The sequence below is a fragment of the Nymphaea colorata genome, chromosome 11 (assembly GCF_008831285.2).
Source record: "Nymphaea colorata isolate Beijing-Zhang1983 chromosome 11, ASM883128v2, whole genome shotgun sequence".
NCBI lineage: Eukaryota > Viridiplantae > Streptophyta > Magnoliopsida > Nymphaeales > Nymphaeaceae > Nymphaea > Nymphaea colorata.
In genome coordinates, this window is record NC_045148.1 from 14,035,643 (window position 1) to 14,060,025 (window position 24,383).

At 38.8% G+C, this 24,383-nt stretch overlaps 2 protein-coding genes across 3 annotated transcripts; one reads left to right on the plus strand and one right to left on the minus strand.

The window, feature by feature from the left end:
• Nucleotides 1-335: 335 nt before the first annotated feature.
• On the plus strand, nt 336-12,471 carry LOC116264144 (uncharacterized). Of its 2 annotated transcripts, none has more exons than XM_031644183.2 (19): nt 336-957; nt 1,616-2,144; nt 2,313-2,573; nt 3,009-3,100; nt 3,724-3,933; nt 4,023-4,214; nt 4,328-4,549; nt 5,375-5,553; nt 5,791-5,884; nt 7,175-7,231; nt 7,313-7,447; nt 7,529-7,600; nt 8,363-8,476; nt 9,395-9,556; nt 9,650-9,778; nt 10,575-10,676; nt 10,762-10,844; nt 11,329-11,472; nt 11,551-12,471. In XM_031644183.2, exons 1-19 carry the CDS (start codon nt 436-438, stop codon nt 12,149-12,151), a joined length of 3,900 nt encoding a protein of 1,299 aa, XP_031500043.1. In that variant the 5' UTR covers nt 336-435; the 3' UTR covers nt 12,152-12,471. The 2 variants fall into 2 exon arrangements, with proteins under 2 accessions (XP_031500043.1, XP_031500044.1); XM_031644184.2 differs by having other exon boundaries at nt 820-957; nt 1,590-2,144.
• Nucleotides 12,472-13,449: 978 nt separating this feature from the next.
• LOC116264262 (3-oxoacyl-[acyl-carrier-protein] synthase II, chloroplastic-like) lies at nt 13,450-21,406 on the minus strand. The gene is made up of 13 exons (XM_031644398.2): nt 20,449-21,406; nt 19,399-19,601; nt 19,064-19,267; nt 18,603-18,713; nt 18,402-18,497; nt 18,231-18,276; nt 18,013-18,092; nt 17,751-17,819; nt 17,577-17,661; nt 17,327-17,481; nt 17,096-17,176; nt 14,411-14,470; nt 13,450-14,090 (listed from the first exon to the last, which is right to left on the minus strand). The coding sequence occupies exons 1-13, from the start codon at nt 20,846-20,848 to the stop codon at nt 13,974-13,976; spliced, it is 1,707 nt and encodes a 568-aa protein (XP_031500258.1). The 5' UTR covers nt 20,849-21,406; the 3' UTR covers nt 13,450-13,973.
• Nucleotides 21,407-24,383: the final 2,977 nt, after the last annotated feature.

Below are 24,383 nucleotides of genomic sequence, written 5' to 3' on the forward strand. Positions count from 1 at the left end.
ATTCTGATATATTTGTCATTTAAGGTACAAAGCATGTCACATTCTAAACAGGTCGAGCTCAATTAGCCCTTAAGCACTAATACGTCTCACGACGAAATCAGTGTGTTTGTTATGAGATTCCATAATTTTCACATATGAAATACGACGCTCTCGCCTTAGGATCCGTTGATTGCAAATTTTCTTCCTCGATATGACAAGAAGAGCATGTAATAATGGGTCTACTCTTGAGAGTCGATCAATGATTTTCCTGGGAAACATTTTCCCAGCGGGAAGGGGACCCACAAGGGTCGTGGCAAAAAAGAAGCGGGGCCGCTTAAAAGAAGGCGCGGGTTCGTTTCTTCCCTCCGCTACCGTTGCAGTTGCAGCCCAAAAAGCCTGAACCCGCCGAAAACCCTAATCCTTCTCTCCGCCAGAGAGAGGAGAAAAAAAAAATTCATGGACCTCAACGCCATGGATGCCTACGAGGACGATGGGTTCTGCCTCTCTGGGGACGCCTCCTGCGACCTCTGCGAGTCGATCATGACGAGGTACAAAAACTCCTCCCAGGAGGACCATCAGCACCTCTGCGCAGTCGCTGGAGCCATATCCCAGGAGCTCCGAGAGCAAAAGCTGCCCCTTTCTCCTATCTCCTACTTTGGCGCCGCCGTCTCCTCCCTCGAGCGGCTAGCAGGCGGTCCGTCGACCCTCCAGTCAGGCGACCCGGCGATCGCCGCGCTCCTCAACCTTCTATCAGTCTCCATCTCTAGGATTTCACCAGCTGTCCTCAAGAGCAAGGGGCTCTCTGTTGCTGAGGTTGTGGTTAGGGTACTGGGCTCCAGCTTGCAGTCGCCGGCGGCTGTGAAGGCCGGGCTGAAGTGCGTCTCCCAGCTCCTGGTGGCTGCCGATAAAGTTGATTGGGCGGGTATGGCTCGGCCTTATGGCTTCCTGCTCACTCATGTAACCGATCAAAGGCCTAAGGTGAGTTCGTCACTCCACTTATTGGATCGTTTTACAACTGAATTGTATACCTCTCGTGCTTTTTTAATTTGGAAAACTAGTTTTGTGAATCTGTCTTTGTTCTGTTTTAATGCTCCTGAGCAGTAATTGCTGAGGTAAGAACCGACGTGACTTATTCCCGACGGTGTCCCACGTCAGGGGAAAAAATGATACTTATTGTTTTTTAAATTTAAATTTGTGCTTAATTGTATTACACGATCAAACTTTGGTAATGCATGCGAATTTCTCTTTCTTGTTTATCGGCATTTGTCTAGCGGAATTTTCTTTTTGAAATTTGTAACTTTTTCCGCTTGTCTTGGTGCTTCTTTTACCGAGTAATTATAGTGTCAGTTTAAGAATGTAAGGATCTTCTATCATAGTGTCCTCTGATTGTCTCTTGTAAGCGTTTTGGATTTTATCTGAATTTCAGCGGTGCATGTATATCAACACCATAAAACGGTCGTTTGTCGAATCTTGTATGTGGGTGTGTGAGGGGAATGATGGATTTGGTTTTATAAACCTGTAGTTGGCTTTTGCAGCTCTATTTTTCTCTTGTTCTTATGTAGTGGGTCTTTTTTTGTTACTTATGGGAGGAGATTAATAATTTGATTTAGATATTGCTGTTTCTGTTGCGTAACAGGTCAGAAGGCAGGCCCATGTGTCCCTTCGAAATTGTTTACACGGCTTTCATGGTTCAACCATGATCGCCCCTGCAAGCGAAGGAATTGCAAACATTTTTGAAAGGTCTCTTCTGCTTGCAAGTGGTTCAAAGTCAAGTGGTACAACTGCACCCGATGGGACCAAAGGAGCTGTGGAAGTTCTGTATATATTAAATGCTCTCAAAGATTGCGTTCCCCTAATGTCATCAAAAGCTTCATCTAATATCGTTAAGTACTTCAAGACTCTTATTGAACTAGGGCAACCAATTGTTACCAGAAATATTATGAATATTTTGTATGCAATATGCACGAGTCCAACTTCAGAGGTTGTTGCTGAAGTGCTGCAAGATCTTTTATGCTCCTTGGCTTTGTCTGTTTCTGCTGAAGGGAAATCAGCGGAAGATATAATATTCAGATCGCGTGTTATTCATGTTGTCACAAAGAAAGTATATTCTCTTAATAGAGATGTTTGTGTGGTGAAGCTGCCAACCATATTCAACGCACTTGGAGGTCTGTTTGTTATTTTCTGTCTACTATCCGAGAATCCTTCCAGATTATTATCGTCTTTTGTTTGCTCAACTTTCTGGTCTTTCACTTGCTGGCATGAATTTGAATATATTTTGAAGAAAAGAAAAAAACTCGATTATATTTTTTAAATATTGTTTTTCATTGTCACAGAAGTATTGGCCTGTAAGCATGCAGAGGCTGTCTTCGCAGCCGTGGATGCCCTAAAGGATCTCATTGAAACATGTGTCGATGAAGTCTTGATCAAGCAGGGTGTTGGTCAGCTACAGATGGATATGAACGGTGGCACAAGGAAGTCTGCTCCTACTACTATAGAGAAAATATGTGCATCTCTTGAGGGTTTCATTGGTTATCAGTACATTGCAGTCTGGGACTTGTCACTTCAGATTCTTTCAGTAATGTTTGATAAATTAGGTAGGGCTCACTTTGCTGGTGTGTGCTTTTCATTTCTTGCATAGTGCCAATATAATTTTTTTGTTTCTTTCGCACACGATATGTTATGAAGATTTATGCCTTCACACGCATGATCAACTTCAAACAAAACAAATAGTTGCTGAAATGAGCTTCAAGTGTTTCTATTCCTCTTTTATAAAAATCTACTCATGAAATGATTTTCTGTTTCCTAAATGGTATTATGGCTTAATCAGTCTACTGTTGTATGATGTTTTGTTTCCCTAATGAAGACGTCATTTTCAGGAATGTGTTGGTTTCTTGTGGGATATATCTACTAAATTATGAACTAGATGCCCCTTCTGTCTAATTTTGCTAGTTATATGCAATTTAGCATATCAGTGAAAGTTTATCCATCTTTAGTTGACACTTTAGCCATAATATTTATTGTCAATGCAGGGGAATCATCATTATATTTAATGGAGGGGATTGTGAAAAGCCTCGCCGATATCGAAAAGCTACCTGATGAAGTTCTTTCTAATAGAAAAGAGGCAAACTTCTCTCAGAAACAAACTTGATTGATCTGGTGTTTTTGCATTTTGTTCAGCTGGCCTTATGTCATTTTTATGAAAGTGAAGTTTGTTGGACAAGATTCACTTGCTAGCTATTTCTGAAGCCTATGTGGCTGAAAACCTGTCACACGGGTATGTGTGACCTGCCCAAGTACCCGTGTCGATATGTGGGTACGGAGACACAGGTACGGCTGGGTACAGCTGTATTTTAAAACTTAAAAATTTATATTTTCAAACTTAATTTGTTCTTTAGTTATGATTTTCCCTTCCTTCTTATTTCCCTTCCACCAAGATTCTATATTTCCCTCTCATTTTTCTTTAATTTTGAGAATTTTTGTGGATTATTATATATACAATGTGTATATGTACAAATACACTCTGCCATACCCCCGTACCTAAATTTTCTAAAATTGCCAAACCCGTATCCATGTGACTTAGCTGAATATAGTGGGGCCTGGGGACATGAGAATAATTTCCCATTTTCAATGTCCTGCATTTTATCTGCTGGTGGTTTGGAAATGACGTCTTATGTTTTTTTGGTTGATTTAGTTGTTCAGTAATTTTCTTCAGTGCAATTATTTTAATATCTGTTATTTGTGCAGCTACACAAATGTTTGGGATCAGCTCTTCGTGCGATGGGACCTGAGAATTTCTTAAGCATTCTTCCGCTTAAGTTCAATGCAGAAGATCCATCTCAAGTTGATGTATGGTTGCTCCCTATACTGAAGCAACACACTGTTGGTGGTCGATTGAGCTTCTATATTCATACGATCTTGAATTCAGCTTTAACACTGAAGCAAAAGTCTGAAATGGTATGAAGCTTGCCTGATACAGACTGTGAGCTTATTTTCATTTTAGTGATGGTTGTTTAAGTTTCAACTAAGTACCTTCCCTTCCATAGCTGGAGAAAGATGGACGGGTTGTTTCATCGAGGAACATGGCAGGATTGGTGTACTCCTTTTGGTCATTACTGCCCAGCTTTTGCAACTATCCAATGGATACTGCTCATAGCTTTGGAAGCCTTGCAAAGCCATTGCTAGAGGCACTTAATAGGGAACCTGAATTGCGTGGATTAATATGCTCGAGCTTGCAGGTTGTTATTCTGGGAGAACTATTCTGGATGTGTCTGTTTCGTTGTTTGTTTGTTTTGTTTAAATATTGAATGTGAACTTATCCATAATTTGCTTCTTGTTATGTCATTGTTAGATACTTATCCAACAGAACAAGGCAGCAGCATCTGGAAATATTAACCATCTTGATAGTGAGTTACAAGAAATAAGTGTATCTACACAGAGGGTTAGAAGTCATTACACTCCAGAAGTTGCTGCTGGTAATTTAGAGGTTTTGGGCTCCTTCTGCCAGAATTTCTTGTCTGTCTTGTTCAAGATATTTGAGGAATCACCAGAGGACGACGGTGGATGGTTGCAGGTATTTATGTCTTTATAGCAGTATTCTCCACCCTCAACTGCTGCTTATTTGGGCTTCTTTTTCCTTGCGATGTTTACTAATTTAAGCTAATATTTAGTTTCAGGTTAAGCAATATGTTCATGTAGATGTTCTCTGAAATTGCTTCTAACATTCTAGATTTGAAACAATTGGATATGGAACTCAAACATCAGGCAAATAAATTCATTACCTATGTCACGTAGGTGCAGGTACGGGGTTGGGACACACCATTTTTGTAAATTGTGGGTACAAGGGATATGACAGGGTATACAATATGCATACATATAATCCACAAAAACTCAAAACATAATTTAATACTTACTAATAACAATAACTGCTAAATGCAGTAGTAGCATACAAAATGCTAAACTTGTTGGGAGTATATCCGGTTTATAAAAAAAGATATAATTTAACAGGAAATTCTTGAAGAAAGTCACGAAATTCAACAAGAGATTATATCCTTAAAGTTGCTCATTATAAGCATCCAAACAGGAAATTCTCAGCAAGTTACAGGAACACACTGACAACCGGCTTGCTTAGAGGCATATCTTTTATGGGTTGGATGAGGTCTAATCCAGACCCAATCCAAGCCATACCCAAAAGGCAAGATGTACTTGTGCCTGCGTACCCGCATGCTGACACTGGTACCCCTGGGTTTCCCCTTGTACCCATGTGACTTTTTGAACCTTTACAAAACACTACTTTTCATACTTTTATCATTGAAATTCATTAAAAATGCAAAAGTAACTTTAATACATGCAAATATGGAATTTTGTTATATTGTTAACTTGTTGAATTTTTTCATAGTCCACAATCGGTGAAATGGCTTCAATATCAGACAAGAAGGTAGTCAAACGCTTCTTCAAAGCAACTATGGTGAAACTTCTGAAGGTAACACAGAAGGCTGGTGAACAGGGCCAATCAACAGAATCCAGCTCAATGCAAATCGATGATTCAGCTGGTAATGATGGTGCAGATTTAGCAAGGTGAGTTTGCTATGCTAATGATCTTTTGACAATCACCAGTGCCTGTGAAGATTAGCAGGGTTGTTCTTTTTTTGGCACTTTCATCTTTTAGTAAATCCAGTTTCTATGCACAAGGAAAAGTATCTTTGGCAAGTATTTTTCCCTTAAGTTCCTTAATTTTAAGAGCAACATGCTGTCTTATTAAGTCTGACTGTATGTGCTTACATCCGAGTACTAAAAGCACTATTTCATTGGCAGGGCCCGCTTGCTGGACTTGGGAGCGTCTCTTTTACCTGCTTTGGATGCAGAATCTGTTGATTTATTATATCTTGCAATAAAGCCTGCCTTACAGGTCTGCTGGTTCTGTGCCTCCTTTTATTTCTTTGCTGCTCAAGTTTGTACATGCCAAACCCCAGGAATACCATGTGAACATTGGTGGCATCTAGATATGTTGGCTTTCCTGTAAATGCTGTAAATGATGTTTTGAACTTTTCCTCACATAGTTGATTTTGAGGACTTTTTCTCTTGTCGTAAGAAAAGCCAAAGTCGGTTAATAATAAACCATTTGAGTTAACCTTGATTCTTATGACTAATCTATTCAGCATTTAATAACTGTTATTGATAAATGCAGGGAACTGTATTTCAAATTATTTACCATAATCATCAATAAAGTGATCTTGATTATTGGAATTGATCATGTATACTGACAGGTCGACATTATTTTAACAGTGAATTTCAACATTTTAGAGCAAAACGGACTTTAGAGTTTTAATATGACAATAATGTGTTCAAAATAGAGTTTCTGACCATAAAAGGTGATTGGTGTTATTTTATTTTAATTTTTTGAGGGGACTTTGTGCCTGAAAATGGCATAGTTAATCGTGATGAAGAGATCTTCAAATGTACATTTAGAGTCCATATTGGACATTGCTGACTGCAAATAGTTAAGGATTGTGAACACCTGAGGGAAATCTAAGCATTACTATGTGTTTGTGTCTAAAGAAAGTAGATGTGTTAAGTTGATTGGTTGGATTGATTTGCACTAAAATTCCCCCTTGATTTTTCTTATGGATGAAGAGGTTGTTAAAACGTAAAACTAATTCTTTATGAGATGCACGTGTGAGAGAACATAGTCACAGAGATAGTTCTCGTTGTTTTGGTTGGCGAGTTTATTTTTGGTGTTTTAGTCAGATTTTTTTCTTGGTAACTTGAAAAACTAAAGAAGAACGAAAAAACAGAAAGTGACTATTGGTCTTTTACTAATTTTCTAGCAATTGTTAAAATCAAACAAAGAAAAAATTAAAGTACATCAAAAGGGAAGTTTTTAAAAAACCTCGGGAAAATATCAAAATATTTTCGATCTCAATATTTCTGCAAGAAATGGACATTGATGACATTTTGAAAATATTGCAATAAATTTATGATTTCTTACCACATTATTGTGTTATTTTCAAATATCATCAATAATGTGATTCTGTGAGAGAGAGAGAGAGAGAGAGAGAGAGCTTCATTTTCTGTAGTTTGTATTTATAGAGTTGGATGACCATCTTGCTGCATGTAAAATGCTACTGGTATTTAAGTGCTCTGTCTTCTGAAATGAGGAGCTCAATAACTTTTTGAAGACATATATCTTAAATTTCAGGACAAAAGCAGCTTGGTACAAAAGAAGGCTTATAAAGTTCTCTCATTGATCTTGCGGGTATGTATTCACTATTTTATATTTAAGGAACACTACAATAGTAGGTACTAAAAACTTTCCATGCCTGTATTTGCCCTTCAGCAATCGGAGGAGTTTCTTTTGAGGAATGCAGATGAGGTACTCAAACTGATGATACAAGTATTACCTGACTGTCATTTCTCTGCTAAACGGCACCGGCTGGAAAGTTTGTATTCATTAATCGTCCACTTTTCAAAGGTAGTGAGTTATTTTAACCATACCTGCTATGGATGTGTACTTAGGTTTGTGAATTAAATGTCACAACCTTGTTTACGCCAGGATTCTTCAGAACAGAAGAGGAGAGACATTATCGGCTCCTTCCTTACTGAGATAATACTGTCTTTGAAAGAGGTATTCTCTCTTCTTTTGCTAGTTAATTATGTGTAAGTGTAACCTTGTATGCACCTTGACGATGCTTGCCTAGTTCCTTTTTTTCCTCCTTGGACTAGCCAGTAGGGTGTTCAAATAGAAAATTTTCCTTACGCCGAGTGTGCTGGCTTGTTCCAATGCTTTATGTAATTCCTTGAGAATGTATCCAAATTGCCTGGAATCATATTTCTTGTTCTTATTGTCTCATTGTTTATTTTATATTCACTCATTAGAAATCAATGCCACCCAGGCATGGTCAACTTCTTTTACCCAATAATTGGCATGAATGCTGAGAACTGAAATGCTTCTGCCTGTTGCTCAAAGAGAGTATGATAAGCTACCACTTGACAACAATTTTTTAGGCTGGAGAAAGTAAAAGTTTACAGCATTTGTCTTTTGTTGATAAATTAGTAAGTTTGACTACTTGGTAAGAATATATGTCGACCAAATATTTTTATAGTCAAACCTATTTTAACAGAATCGGGCCATTGCCCATTCTTCATTTCCTTTGAACTTTTATGGACATAATTGTCCTCACTTTCTCATTTCTTTTGTCTATTTTTTATCAGCTTCTCTTCTCTTTTCCTGTCGTGAATCATATTAAAATTTGTCTTTGTTTTACTGATGTAGTTGCTAAGCATCTCTGATGCTGTTTCGTATATTTTCCCATGGTCCATGAATCTGTGAAAAACATTCCTTTTATTCCGAAAGTTAACTTTTAGAATTTTCATGTTTCTACTGCAGACTAATAAAAAAACCAGAAATAGGGCTTATGATCTGCTTGTGAAAATTGGACATGCATATGGAGATGCTGAACATGGAGGCACAAGGGATAATCTTCTTCAGTTCTTCAACATGGTCAGAAGTTGTGCTATTTATGTTTCAATAATGTATTTGAGCTCCTGAAGTTCCTTTCCTTGGTTCTGCTTTGTTTCTTTGTAGTTTGAGGTGAGGTTTACTTTAAACCTGCTAGATCTGCAGGAGTACAAGTAAAATGTTCTAAAAGAAAATGATATGCGTTTCATATTCATTGGAGAAAATGTGTTGGTTTTCTACAGTGTCAGTTATGATTTTGTCAAATAATTTTTGCATGAGATTACTGTTTGAAATGTCTTGCAAACTGTCAAACCTTGAAATCATTAAGGATCTGTTTGTTTGAGCAGTTAGCCAGTTCCAGCTGTGCAAGCCTACTTCTAGTTGGTTTCAGAATCCAGAATCATGATAGCATTGTTCTGTCCTTCCTAGAAGTGAGACAATTTAGAATGGGTGGCGATCCAGCAAGCATTTCACATGAACAGTAGTTTCTCCACATAGTGAATTCAACAGATCAATGACTAGGATGCATCATCTTGGCATAACTTCAGAGTCTGCACAACCCATCTTTGTCAGTCAATAGGAAAAAAAAATCTTGCATTTGTATTAAGCGTCAACAAGTAATAAAGAATGGATTGTATTATTGTAAACCTGGTATTATGTTGTAAGATGATATAAAACCACATTTTCTTTCACGACCATATATGTTCTCATGCATGTGTTTCCATCTTTTCTCCTTTTGTGAGTTTGATATTTGTTGCTTTTTTTCATGTTCTTGTTTTTGCAACTTTCGTTTTACCTTGTGTCTTGAAAATAATGTCTTGTAATCTTACTTTATTTTGTGCATGTCACCTTATTTCGTTTGCAAATTTCTTGGTATTGATTTGTGAGATTGGCTTAGTTTCTTTTCCTATTATTTCCTGTGTGGATTCATTTCCTCAAGATGTTCCTATGTTTCTGTAGGTTGTTGGATGTCTGGGAGGTAAAACTCCACAGATGATCAGTGCAGCAGTAAAAGGCTTGGCTCGCTTGGCATATGAGTTCTCTGATCTTGTTACTGCAGTTTCAAACTTGCTACCATCTGTTTTCCTTCTCCTGCAGAGCAAGAACAGAGAAATAATTAAAGTACGTCCTCCTCGGTACATATTCAGATGTGCTTTTACTGCTTTCACGTTACTCTTAAATGCAGTTGCGGTACTACTTACATGTTGTGTGCAGGCTGATCTGGGCTTGATGAAGGTGCTGGTGGCCAAATTACAAGCTGATGGTTTGCAGGTGCACTTGAAAAGCATGGTGGAGGGTCTGTTAAATTGGAAAGATGACACTAAGAACCATTTTAAGGCCAAGGTTTGTGCTTTATTTCTTTGACATTGTGAATCTTGTTAATTTGGCAGAAATTTGAGGTGATGAATAAGATAAAAAGTAGCAAACTGGATCTAGAAGACTAAAACTGTTATTTATTGTTTATCCTGGAGAGGGATGTTTAAAGTATCAAACTGTTCTAATAGATTAAACAAGTATTTGTTATTGGGAAAGGTATGCTTCTCTAGGAAGTTGATGGTGATAGTAGATCCTATTGAAGGGATCCTAGGAAAACGGGGGCATAAGATAAGCTAATATGGCCTGTATTTCAATGAAATCTACCTGTAAACGATGCACTTGGCAACTCTGAGTATGATTATGAATTGCTTTTTTTCAGATTCTGGGAAATTAAAGGATCTATGACACCATTTTTTCCTTTCTTATTAAACATGAGAAGTTAACCATTTTTTGTCAAGGTTTGGCTATTTACGTGGGTTTATCATCCTCTCTCTTCCAAACTCCTTGGAATGTTTCCAGTTTCCACCTCAACCTCTGGGCACCTCAATTGATGAGGAGCTGTTTCACCTGACTATATAATACATGCACTGAGTTCTGCCCTGTTTGCTGTATGCGATGCTCCCCTGCCACGACATGCATACCCTCAGGGATTATTGGTTGTGCTGCATTTTGAAGTTGCTAAGTGCAGTGATAACTTGCATATTTCCTACCAATTCTTACGTATGTTGCAAGCAATGTGGTGATTGGAAAATTCTCAAATCTGAAACCTTGCTTTATCTTCTTTTCCTGATTTAATGATCACATTTCTTTTTCCACTTCTCAGGTTAAATTCCTCCTGGAGATGCTTGTGAGGAAATGTGGTATAGATGCTGTTAGAGCTGTGATGCCAGAAGAACATATGAAGCTTCTTAACAATATCAGGAAGGTTAGATAAGATTTTATGTCGCTGTTGCTTGTATCAATCATTCAATCAACAATCATTGAAAAAAATGACTGGGAAAAATTTTCAGACCAAAGAACGTAAAGAACGAAGCCAAGTAGCTAAGTCAGAGGATGGAACAAAGTCTTTCCGTTCGAGAGCAACCACTGAAAGGTTAGACACTTTTCTTACGTCCTACTATGGCTGATGTCATTAGCCTTGTGGATGTTGATGTCCACGACGGCAACAGCTTCTTGCATTTTGCGCTCACAGCTTTTGAATCAATGATCTACACATGCGAGGACAAGCCTGCCCAAGGCTATATGGTTCCACCAAATGGTTCTGCCAGACGGTCTGGTTTTTGCTAGACTTGGCCCGCTGGGGTATATCCAATATCCGGTGACCATTTATCGCTACTTTATGCCAGATCATTTACTTCAAAGTACCTTTTATACACCAATTAGCATGTGTCCAAATTAACTCAGAAAGTCGTACTTTTTAATGTATTTCCTGAAGAATGTCATTTCCATAATGTGGTCTTAGCTTGTATTTGATAAAATTGAATTAGGTATGATGGTCTGATTATGTTTTTATAATAGATGTCCGTGGTGATTAGATGAGGGCATTTTGACTGAATTTGTGAAAGTAAATATTTCAGGCTAAGCAGGTGGAGTCACACTAATATATTTTCCGACGTCGGAGATGGAGATGGTAGTGATGATGAGACCATGGGGAGGACTGCTGCTAGCCGGCGCAGTAGCAAGGCTGCTTCTGGAGCCATGTCAAAGACTGTATTGTCAAGGTGAGTGTTAGCTGATGTACAGCGACATATATTGGTCTACATGCACGGCCTATGAGTTGTCTATGATTAATTTTGTAGGTCTGGCAGAGCCCGTCGATCGGGTAAAATGTTGCCCCAAGATTCTCTAGATCGATCGGAAAGTGATGATCCTCTTGACCTCCTAGACCAACAGAAGACCACATCAGTTCTTAGATCCTTGAAGAATAGAAAACGTAAAGCAGAATCCGATGATGAGCCAGAGTTCACAGCTGACGGGCGGTTAGTGATACAGACTGAGGATAAACCAAGGAAGCAGAAGGAACCTGAGGCTGGCTCTGATGATGAAATGGAAGTCAAAAGTCAAAAGAGTAGACAGTCATCTAAATCAAAGTCAGCTCAAGCGAAACGGCAGAAGTCAAGCTCCGGTTGGGCGTATACTGGGAGCGAATATGGTACCAGAAAAGCAGCTGGAGATGTGAAGAAGAAAGACAGACTTGAACCTTATGCATACTGGCCGCTTGACCGTAAAATGCTGAACCGCCGGGAAGAGAGAAAGTCTGCCGCAAGACGGGGCCTTGCTAGTGTGACCAAGTTGACGAAGAAGCTTGAAGGGAAGAGCCTTGCGAGCGCCCTGAAGGGCACCACCTTGCGACCGAAGAAAAAGAAAGGCCAGAAAGGCAAAACTGGAAAGAAAAGGTGATCTGTTATGGATGTCTCGGTGGGTGTTGCCCGTCTTAGTTAATGCCACTGTTCTTTTCTCCTTGCCGGAGCAGCCATGGTTGATACGACTGGTTTTTGTCCTTGCCGGAACCTGGTAGGTTGTTATCGGTCGAAGGCATTTTTTGTCATTTTCATGTATATTACTTATTTATTTGATCTTTATAAAGCTCGAGGCTTGTTCTTTTCTTTTGGAAAAACACTCAAATTAGAATGTTGCAGGCAGGTAATCTGCATAAAATTTTTTGTGTTCGCATGTCTTTTGTTCAGGTCTACTTTCAATTTAGTGCTTGGTTCCATGCCTCTCGGTGTGAAGTTTTTAAGTCAATCGGTAGTGTGCTGATTCCCGGTTCAGATAAGCAAATCTGAGTCAACGTCATGTGTCGAGGGGTTCGCGGAGATACCATACTGAGTTGCAGATATGAGCGAAGGGCTGGATTTCAAAGTTCAACCCATATTTTTTCTGGAATTAGTGTGGTCAAAGTGGACGTCATCTTCATAACTTTGGGTTTTACTTGGGATTTTCAGTGTAGTTTTACAATTTATTTTTCTTTTCATTTAATAAGTGGTTTAAACTCGCGTTTAGATAATCGGTTTGATTGGAGGACCCCATGAAATGGAGAAGGGCCTTACAAGGGGCCTTCCAACTGTGGTAGGCGCAGGGGTTTTTGGTGTTATTCGGGTCAGATTTTGTGCACAGAATTCTAACCCACACTGATACTCTCCGTTTGGCATATTACTAGTAATACGATGCTATTACCACGCAGAAACACGAAAGTGGAAAAACAATCTACATGTACTAGTCTCTGTAGGCCGATACATGGATATCATATTTTGGAAAGCCTTACGAGAAACGTAACAGATACCCACTTCGGATCTGCAGCTTTACAGATTTTATTGTGATCTTGCCAGAAGAATCATATCAAAAATTGGATATGCAGCTTTTACAGTTTTTGTCGTCATATTCTTGCTGTCGTATTAGGGGACGAAAAAGAACCTTCAGGAAGATATTGAGGGAATCTTAGTAAAACAGAAAATGAGACACAGATGACATAATTCGAATAGTTTAACGGCAAATGCAGAAAATATCTATCGAGAATTATGAAGGGCAGGCCGCATGAACCGAAAACGAGGAAACCTTCAATAAAGCTGCAGTTATTAATCCCCATTATACTCACGTTCTCTTCCAAGTATGTCATCAAATGCGGCTGACCTCAACACATACATAATATCTGCATATTTAAGTCATGTTGCATAGATAAGACCTTTCTGACAGACGAATTTTTGAATTGCAAGTAATATGAAATGAATCTCATAATAAGCACATGATATCTATTTACATAAATTGCGATACCAAGCCCTTGAGAATACCCTAGTCTCAAATAGGTTCACCATGAGCTAGAACTTGGAACCTTCAAAACCATCAGAAACCATGGAATTGATGATAATTAACATTCGGCAGAGAGAAACAGCCGTAATTTTGTAATTCCCAGTCTCTTCAATAAGCCCGCAAGGATGCTTAATAGCAAGTTTGCCTCAGAAGTTACAAATGTTGAACAGATGCTGAAACTTGTGATTAGTAGTAAAACATTGATCTTCCTAGCAAAATTACAGCAGGTGATAATCCAATAAAAATTTGCTTCTGTACTGTTCAGATTTCCTCAAGCAAATGGAGTGGAAAAAATTTGCTGCAGAAAATGCAACTTTTTCCACACATCAATATGTTTGGAGTGTATCACAGCCAGTACAGGCCAGAGATGGTCGTTCCTCTCCCTCGCTCTCTTTTTTTGTATTACAACCAAAACCTATTTATAAGGAGCAAACAATATTGAAGAGTTATGTCCACCAAAGCCGAATGAATTTGACATCGCCACCTTGATGTCTAGCCTCTCCTTTGTGGGGCCAACCAACACCTTGGCATCCTGCAACATAACATCAGACCATCTGATTACATCTAAATTGTGTATGTCACATAGGTGCATGTACAGGTTCGGACACTGGTGCGGTTGTGAACCAGTATGAAGCACTTTGAAAAAAATTTGAGTTCAGGTACAAGGCCATGTACAAACAGCAATAATAAAATTTTAAGAAAACAAACACATATATTCGATGCAATTCTAAGAGTAGCCATCTGAAGTAGCATCTAAACAAGCTTCTGTTGATCTACATGTGACTGAGATTGAAAATGGGTTGTCATGCGCGAATTTCACAAGATAATTTTTTAATAGAAAGTAGTACATACCACGCCTGCATCTGGATTTTCCAGGTTGATGTTTGGATGAATCCAGCCTGTCCGAATTGCCTGTCATAAAAACAAAATTTGCAATTTGGAAACCTTACTAGCTATTATCTGAATCATTATCACAACAAAGTAAAAACTGCATATATTGCTGAACGTCTTAAATTTGACCGGCCAGGTTTAACTACTGAAAGAAGGCAAAGCATTTATAGTTCGATGACCACTCAGGTCAGTTGTCCATCAACAATATTTTTTCCCCATCGGCTATTGTCTTCCAATTGCAAACAGACAGTTGCTTTCTCTGAACGAGTGTGTTGTAGTGGGTGTAGTGAGGTACTGTTAGTGGAGATGTTGCCAAGATTAGAGATTGGTTAGAAGCAGGCTGAGCGACATATGGAGGGGCATACATCATTCAGGTGACATGATAGAATAGGCATTGTCAGGTCCATCGGACAAGGTGGAGCAGATACACATATTGAAAGGATAAGTTCTATAATTTGATTTATCAAAATGCATATTCCTATTTCAATAATACAATACCAAAACTTGATCAAGCAAGCCCTTGAAAGTTGAAAGGACAAGTCTCTTTTCATTAATAGTATACCATCATAGATATTTGATAATTTCTTTACATGTTAAGCTAGCATAAAAATTATTAAGTTATTAACTTTCAAAATATCCATTCCTCATTGCTGTTATATTTACATTTTTCACACATAAAATTCCATAACATTTATTTGACACATTTAGCAATGCTGAATGCCATTTATTTTATTGTTCATTTTTTATCACTAGGGAAAGCTCAAGCATAAGTTTAGACATGTAAAGAAGTCATTTAGCACACAATTTATACATGCAACTGAATTTACAGACTCAACAATGAGAAAAAAAAACTGAATCTATAATCCGAGAAACCCCTATGGTGTTCATTGTGGTGCATCCAAAAGGAAAAAAAAAAGAGGCAGATTCCTAAGCTAAGAGTCTCAAAGAGGATGACCAAATGATGCCATGACTTCATGAAAATTGTGGCGTCCTATCACTGCTTTCAAGTCTCAAGTAAACATTCAGAAAACAGCCTCACCTAGCAACTGTGTAAATTTTAGAAATGAGTGAGCCCTTTGAAACCGAGACCAAAGATAAATATGAGAATGTGTGCGTATGGCTTCCATAGTAACCAGAATCACAACTTCAGTTAACAAGATAGAAATGTGAGCTCTCATGTCTCAAGTAAGTAGTATTCAGAAAACAGCCTCACCTAGCAATTGTGTAAATTTTAGAGATGAGTTACCCTTTTGAGAACTGAGATCAAAGACAAATATGAGAATGTGTGCATATAGCCTCCATAGTAACCAGAATGACAAGCTCAGTTAGCAATATAGAAATGTGAGTTGCAGCAGGAATCCTTATGCAGTTTCCTCCCCCTCCAAGTTCCTCACACCAAAATTCTTCTTCCCCTATAAAATAATCCTTGCAATCTGATGTTCGATTGCATCCACGAATCCCCATTTAATGATCATACTATCTATCAGGCATTAATGTTTATCCCACTTACACATCTTTTCTCAAAAGTCATACAGTTCTTAAGTATCACCATTTTGCTTTGTTTCTTTAAATTCCAAGCACCCTATTTCTCACTCGGGGTTATCTTATAGAAACTACTTCTATCAACAAGCATGACAAAGATGGAACCTCATGTGTGCCCTTTTGTTGTCTAAATTAATATAAAAGGATACTACCAAAAGAATGTGCTTATATAGCACGTCTCCATTTTTTAATTGCCAGTTGTTTTTTAAGTCATTCTGCCTAGTTGGTAGGAAGATGAAACTTCTAAGCTCTGGCACAGCTGTTTTACATGCCAAGACTTTCCAAAACCATGTGTCAAATGTCATGTAATTGTTTATCCTTAATATTTGTTGATAACACTTGAACTCAAAGCTTACACCTATTCTAGACCACTGAGATTTGGGTTGTCGTAGAAATTTTTGCGTCATCATTACCAATTGAACTTCAATAAAGTGTAAGATATAGATATTATTACATGATTATTTGGAATAACAACTTTAAGGCATCTGAAGACCTATACTATGGCATGCACTAAAGTGTTACTGAAACCCAGAAAACAAGAAAATGCATCTTGATACATAACCAACCCAGGGTGAATAATGACATCTTAAAAATGTCAGTAAAACCATGTAGACGAGTATGGGCATGGTTTTTGATACATAACATTTAGATAGAGAATAAGTGATACTGATACATCAATCATCACAAAGATAGGTCTAAAGCAACAGAGAAGGTTTTTTTCCATATTGTACTATTTTAGGAAGAAAAAAAACTTCCATCGATTAGATGCAGCCCATGCTAGTGGAGTGTTTACTTGTATAAATGGATCATTATGAGTATCCTTTTCTATGGTGCTAACAGCCACAGACAAGATGGTATTAATCTGGCCATCTCCATGGATTTCAGAACAATCAGTCACCAATGAAGTTAAAGAAATGGAGTAGGCACTCTCACTGCATCAGCGATATACATAACCTCAAGGTAAAAAGGCTATGCCTCACCTTCATCACACAGGGAAAACTAAACTATCTCAAGAATGTCAAACTTATTTATATTTATATAAAAAAGAAAATATAAAGAGAGACCTCTTTAGTTTGCATATCATTATTTTATGCTGGCACGTACCTGTACAGTAGCAACAGCTTCTACTCCCCCCGCAGCTCCCAGCAGGTGTCCAATCATTGATTTGGTAGAATTAACACGTAACTGCAAAAAGGACACATTTGAATCCACATCAGTAAATCTAAAGCAAAATATGCAGAAAAACATATAGAAAAGGATGAATTAAAAGCAGGAATTAGAAGAGGAGGTTGAAAAGCCTCAACAATAAAATTAGAACAAGAATAGTTGCATTACCTCAGGGTTCTGACCGAAACATTGCATCATAGCTTTGAATTCTTTCAAATCACCAGCTTGTGTGGAAGTAGCATGTGCATTTATGTAGTTTACGTCTTCCTTCCGTACACCAGACTCAACCAAAGCTCTCTCCATGCAGAGAATGATGCCTCTACCTGTTATATTTAGCAGCTAAATTTAAGCCATGTACACAGAATCTGCAAGACATGTTTTGCATCTGAACCAGTAAAATATTGTTCTCTCCGCACACCTTGGGGATGAGGCTCTGTCATGTGATATGCATCACAGGTAAAGGCTCCACCGAGAAATTCAGCATAGATGTGAGCTCCTCTTTGCTGTAGGCTCCAAAAATGAAACAAAAAGGTCATGCACACATATTCAAAGCAGAGAAAAATATGAAAAACGGCAACATGTATCTGTGAACCTTGGCATGTTCTAATTCTTCCAGCAGCAAAACACCAGCTCCCTCTCCCATAACAAATCCATCTCGGTTCTGTTCAGAATCAGAAGAATGAGAATGCCTACTTAAAATTCTTTTCAATTATTTCCTGATGAAGGAAAATAGATAGGTGTCGAGTTTCATATTGGAAAGCAGGATCAGTAAAAGATGTACAGATTCAATATATGAACAATAAAGTTATTGCTTCAAGTAATGAAAAAGTGCATGGAAAGGGTAAAGCTAATACACTATCCCAAGGACGAGATGCTTTTTCGGGTTCATTATTTCTTTGAGATAGAGCTCTGCATGCAATGAACCCTCCAATGCCTGCTCAAAAAACAGAAGCATGCTCAGGCAAGCTAAGCACAGGATCAAAATAAAGGAGAGGCAAGGGCATGGCTGGAGAAAAAAGGTAAACCATGGCACTTAAAGGTCATGGAAAAATTTTATAGGGGCACCGAGTACCAATGGGGATAACTGCTGCTTCAGAGCCACCAGCTAACATTACATCCTGCAAAAGGTTAATACATGTTCTTGAATGAGATATTAGCTTATGCCTTTGAGCAGTGAACATAAAAAAAATAGCATAAATTCAGATGAATAGACAAAGAGAAGGTTTTCAAGCATGAAACTTACAGCTTCACCTCGTATAATGTGGTTAGCTGCATTCAGTATGCAATAGTTACTTGTGGCACAGGCAGTTGAAATTGAGTAATTGGGCCCCATCCACCCCTGAAGTTTGAGAACAAGCAAAATCATCTTAGTTGCATAGATATTATTATATGTTTAAAATCCTTCTGGTCCCTTTTAGAGTTTTGTTGTAAATAACCTGCTTACCAAATCCATTGCAAGTATAGCTGATCCCATATTAGTTGTAGCAAAAGGTACACAGAATGGACTCATCCTTTTGTATGAAACCATGAGAGCTGCCACAGAATCATGAATGACCTGTTTAATCATCAACATGATAGTACACGAGATAGATGTCAGTTCCGGTTACAACAATTTATAACACCTGATTCCCCAAAACCTAGAGCCAGAATCAACTGTTTTTGGACTTTGAGCATATACATACTTTACATATTCACTTCCTTTTTAATACAATATTCAAGTCCAAGTCATGGAGTACTTGCTGATGTCAACACAAACTAAGGCTGTAGGTAACATTTTACTAAAGATGGCTCACCTCATGCCATGTACACAAGGGTTCTATACTAGTATCCATCTCAGAATTTCCAAAGATGAAATTTCAAAACACACAGTCGAAATATCAGAAAACATAAGAATCAGCTATTTACCTTCATTCCACCAATTCCTGAGCCTATCAGAACACCACATTTTGCAGCATCAAGCTTTTTCATGACCTCTTCTGTCACCTTTCCATCAATCAGTGCCTTCTTGCCAGCAGTAAGCATGTAAAGCATAAATTTGTCCATCCGCTTTGAAAGTTTTGGTGCAACCCATCCATCAGTTGAAAATGATTTAATTTCCCCTGCAATACGCTGCATAACATGCCAACTGGTAGATAAGATAAAACCAGCTTAACCGCAGAACAAGCTAGAGTTAGCACAAACATAAGACGTTAAGATATAGACAAGAGTTTGCAGACTAGACTGGTGAGAAGGAATTTTACCGTTGGAAAATCTGCACAATCAAATGATTCAATTTCACTTATTCCACTGACACCCTCAAGCAGGTTGCTATATAAAACATCAGGTTCATGGCCTAATGAGGTTACTACACCCATTCCCGTAACCACCACCCTTCTTTGCTTAACAGCTTTCTTCTCCCCAGACACTTCATCCGTTGATTGCACAGCTACTGCCACAGTCTTTCCTGCAACAATTGCAGCACCGATTAAGAACAACCCAATTCAGAAATGCAGAACCATCCATGAACAACTATCCGTAAGAAACAAAAATCTTACAGGACAGCCAAGCAGATAATTGACAAAAAACCATAAAGGAATATATCAGACAGACACCAAGATGTGCACAAAGTTAACGACATATGGTGAGCAAGATTCATCAACTTCAGCAAGTTTTATGGCATAGGTTGAAATACTAAATGAAGCACAACAAAATCTCAATCACGTAAAAGGCACGTCAAGAAAAGCAACACCACGAACGAAGGGTGATGTAATACCTAGGAGAAAGGTTGATAGCTCGCTGATTACACTTTTAAATATTTAAAAGTAAAGAGATAAAAACACATAAATAATCAAATTTATGCAAAGAATACACAAAACACACTTAACAAGAATGAAGGAAAAACACAATCGGCCCTAACCAAAAGGACTAACATAACCAATGTAAAATACAATAAAGGATATTGTTTCCGTTTTCTTAAATCTACATCATCCTTGTGCAAACAAAAAATAAAGTAGCAAGAGAAGAATTAATACAGAAAAGGGTAGACTGCAGTGTCCGACTACCAAATTTTCTCTGAAGAAGGATTAACATTTAAGCCGGAACTTAAGAAAATGGAGCATCCTTGGAACAAAGTCTAGGTTGCAACACTAAATGACATAAATAATCTCCTAATGAAAACAAATTGCAAAATAGGCCAGCCAATAAACTACTGAATCCGAAAGATAAATGTCCTCATGCCTAAAACGTGAGAACGTTAGTCGTTGTATAGCTAAAAAGGGGAGCGAATGGAGAACCCCACAAGGGACACGCACCAGCAGCAATGCCATTCGATCTCTTTCCGCGGCGGCCAGGGGCGTCAGACGCCTTGGAACCAAAGAGAGAGAAACGACCGTCCCCAAAGAAAGTGGAGGCCCTGGAGTTGTAGTAATCTTCGCATGGCTCAAAGGTCAAGCAGGAGCTAAGCCCATGGAGACCAGATGCCAAGCTCGTCTTAATGAGAGAGGATGGCTCACTGAAACCGGAACGCCATGAGAAGTCATCAATAAGAGAGGCAATCTTCCGCCTCCGAGCAGACCGGCTTAGCCGCCCCCCTGGGCCGAGACCGTGGGGGAGACCGTGCTTCGGAGGTTTTTTATCCTCCGTAATGGACAGAACCGTTCTCGACATGCATGCTGCAACTAGCCATGTACAAAGAGGAGATGCAACCGCCATTCTCTCTCTCCAACGAAGTGGCAGAAATCCAAGATGGGAATCTCTATCCCTTCCTACAGAAGAGTGAGAGGCGCCCAAGATCTCTCGACTTCCAACAGAGCAGAAATGCAAGATGGGTGCTATTCCAGTCTATAAAAGAGAGGGAGAGAAAGAGAGAGAGAGAGAGAGAGAGAGAGGAATCCAAGATCTCCCCCTCTCTCTAGAGAGTGAGAGAATGAATGGAGGAGGAGGACGAAAATCCAAAGCGTTGGGTCAGCCTAGTTACATCCCAGCATACATCCAGATTAGAGACTTCAAGACAGATGTGCCCCTCCCTCCCTTTCTCTCTCTCTCTCCCCGAATCTGAGGCCTGTGAAGAAAGGAAGCCGTCAAAACAATAGCATGCCAACTCTTCAGGACCTCTCTCTCTCTCTCTTGCCAACGAAAGCAGAATCGCCAAACATAGACCAACAACAGAAATAAAGAAACAAATATTAATAAACAAATTTCCGGCAGAAATACTCGCACGGGGACACATCGAGTCTGTACAGAAAACCTGCACTATAAGTTTCCAACCACATCTGATCTGGCTTAAGAACAACTTTCAAAGTATATGTCTCGGTCTTCTGTACATGATTCACATTCTTCGTCTCTACGGAAAAGCGAGTTTTCATCAATCAGCGAACCGGAAAAAGAAAACAAACAAAAGACGAAGTGCCACTCTCATAAAAAGTAGGGGAAAAGATTAAAAACAGAGAAGGAAGGTACGTTCTCAAGTGTGACAAGAAAATAAATAAAGACACAAGGTTCGCTCTTAAATGTGAGAAGCCTCAGATCTTGTTCACGAGGAGGAATTACAGGCTCAGCCATTCAGGATCCAAATTCTTGAGTAAATTTTTTCCTGTAGAAATTTCGGCATATACAAAATGTAGAGAAGGTTCTAGACAATTGAAAGCCAAACACCTGTCTGCATCGATTTGATGCGAGTAAATTTACTTTCGCCAACATTTCTGAAACGTGCAACTGAAATTTTCAAAAAGGTATCTCGCAGTTCAAACAAAAATGCGAATATTCGTCGGAGGCTCAGCGGCCAGAGCTTGCCAAGCAACCACGAACAACTGTGGTTTGCGTTGAAAACTTGCAGCCATTTCTACTTACTCTACATTATTTTCCTGGTTTTGCATGGGCTCAATCACGGTAAGAAATTTTTTCTCATGAAGGTTCCACATACATTTGTACCCCATCTTGGTGGTGAGGATCAGTTTGGTTATGGTTTCCGAGACTCAGTCAATATGCATCGGCGCAAATTTGCTTGCTTTAGTTATTTATTAAACAATTTTTGCATTGAAAATTTAAAAAATGTCAATTTGACCAATACAAGTCACATTGACATAGATTCCGAGGCCGTCATTTCAGCATATGAACATTTCATTTTTGCATCAACATGGGGGCTGATAAGATATTCACTCACCACATTCATAATTTCGTTGCACCGAAAGTAATGAAAGCTTCTCAATAACATTAAAAAAAAAAAGGCAACATCCTTCTATCATGACCACATGCATTGGGCACCACTAAATCTTCACTCAAAATTTCCCCGTATCTTTGTTGCTTGTCAGTGATGAAGCGTGTGTTTAGAGAGAGAAAGAGATAGGGTAGATTCCTAAGAACTATCGAAGGGGTCTATGCTGCTACATTCATCATATATGTGGAAAAATTTATTCTTTCTTTCTCGAGTCGAGTTTGGAGTTTGGAGTTATGCCACTAACTCGAACCTAACTTGGCTGATCATTTTGAGTGCGACCAAAATGTATCGTTCAAAAACAAGCATAAAGTTTCCCACTGAGTAGATTGAACCTACACAATGCCCTCTTGCTTCGTCCCTTTCCTCTTACCATCAAAAGGCGATTCCATTCATGAAGCGTTAGGAACAGAAAGAATTGTGGTTGATATTATCGCCCATTTGAATAAGGCCAATATATTCTCGGCTCTTCTTCTAATTGAAACAAGCAAAGGTTAGGTTCGAATCGATTCAACGGCAAATCAAGTCCATCCATTAGCCATTCTGAAGGTGTCTGTCACAACTCACATTTCTTTATTGAAGTTACTGTTTTTAAACTTTCAAATCCCAAATCATCCGAAAGTCGAATTGATTGTTAACTGGATCTGGACCTTTCAACATTTATTAAATCCGACGCGAAACGTAGGCGGGTGTCAGGAAAGAGACCTCGCCCATTAATACTTCACCGGCATCTGGCAGGTACTTCAGATATGAACCACATGAACGTTTGACCGTCCTGACCCGGTCCACAGTCCTCGCGACGGCCACACAAGCCGAATACCGGCCGGCTGGAGCCTCCGTACATCATTGGCTCGAGCCGCCCTCACACTTGAAAAACACACACACACACACACACATTTAACATCAGACTAAAAGATTTGATCGATTATGTGTTTAAGATATGACGTCCAAACTTATTTAGATTCGAATTCTTCTATTTTAAATGAATATTCAATTGCAAACATTTTAAATTCGTTAATTTAATAGTCGGATTCAGATAATACAGGCTTTTGTTTATTCCGGCTCAAATCCAAATATATGAATATCAGATAAATCAAAAATCAGAATCCATTCAATTGACATTTCTACTCAAACCTTGGGCCATGACGAGCTTAATGAAGCCTAAACAAGTTTAAAAGAAACGACCCAGACCAGACCGAGCTAGTTTGTGGAGGAAAACAACAAGCTAACTCAACCTCAACTCGTGAGTTGAGCAGTGAGATTTTACGAGCCGAGCTGAGCCGAGCCCGAGCCAAGGGGAGAAACGTAAAACGGAAGAGACATTATTGTTAATTCTTTACCTTTCTTTGTCTCCAATTGAATGCATTGTCTCCAACCTTACCTATGAAGATGAGTCGCAGTTCGAAAGGATGGGATTGAGATCTTTTGTACTATCAGGTTGGGTTGTGAATAATCAAACAAGGGAGACATAATATAGCTGGTTGAGATGAGGGCTTTTAACTGGTGCACATTTCCATTTTGACTCTGGCCGACACTATTTTCTCGCGCTAATGATGAAGTGGGACATGGTTGTTCGTGCTAAAAAGTGTTTAATTTGGGCATTTTTTTTTGAGCGATGGGTTGTTAACCTCCCAACCAATGAATTAACTATACAATTAAGCGGTGATTTTGAAGGTATTAAAACATGAAGAAATTTAATGTCATCTTAATATCTGTACCTAAAAGAACAAAAAGATTTGGACATTGATCTTCATGCCCTTTTATAAAATTTGAACCATACAAATAAAAAATTGCCAACCAACCGTAAATAAGAGCTGAATCTACCCACATGGGAGCAAATATTCCAAGATAAAAGAAAACAAATGCACTAATAAATAAATCGAATCAATGCATGCAGGGTACAGCACGGGCACATGTCACTGTGTCAGGTGGTCACCTGGTTCGGGTCCCGATTGGGCTCCAACAAGAATTCATACTTTATTTTGAGTATAATTATAAGGAAGGCAACCTTACAAACTACTATGGATCTGAACT

Bases quoted from the DNA above. Each gene is read 5' to 3' on its own strand.
- LOC116264144 (XM_031644183.2), top strand. From the start codon at position 436: ATGGACCTCAACGCCATGGATGCCTACGAGGACGATGGGTTCTGCCTC. The intron at 958-1,615 runs GTGAGTTCGTCA...GTTGCGTAACAG, and splicing joins TAACCGATCAAAGGCCTAAG to GTCAGAAGGCAGGCCCATGT. The intron at 3,934-4,022 runs GTATGAAGCTTG...TCCCTTCCATAG, and splicing joins TGAAGCAAAAGTCTGAAATG to CTGGAGAAAGATGGACGGGT.
- LOC116264262 (XM_031644398.2), bottom strand. From the start codon at position 20,848: ATGGCGGTTGCATCTCCTCTTTGTACATGGCTAGTTGCAGCATGCATG. The intron at 19,602-20,448 runs GTGCGTGTCCCT...CAATTGTTGCAG, and splicing joins ATCGAATGGCATTGCTGCTG to GAAAGACTGTGGCAGTAGCT. The intron at 19,268-19,398 runs GTAAAATTCCTT...CATGTTATGCAG, and splicing joins ATTGTGCAGATTTTCCAACG to CGTATTGCAGGGGAAATTAA.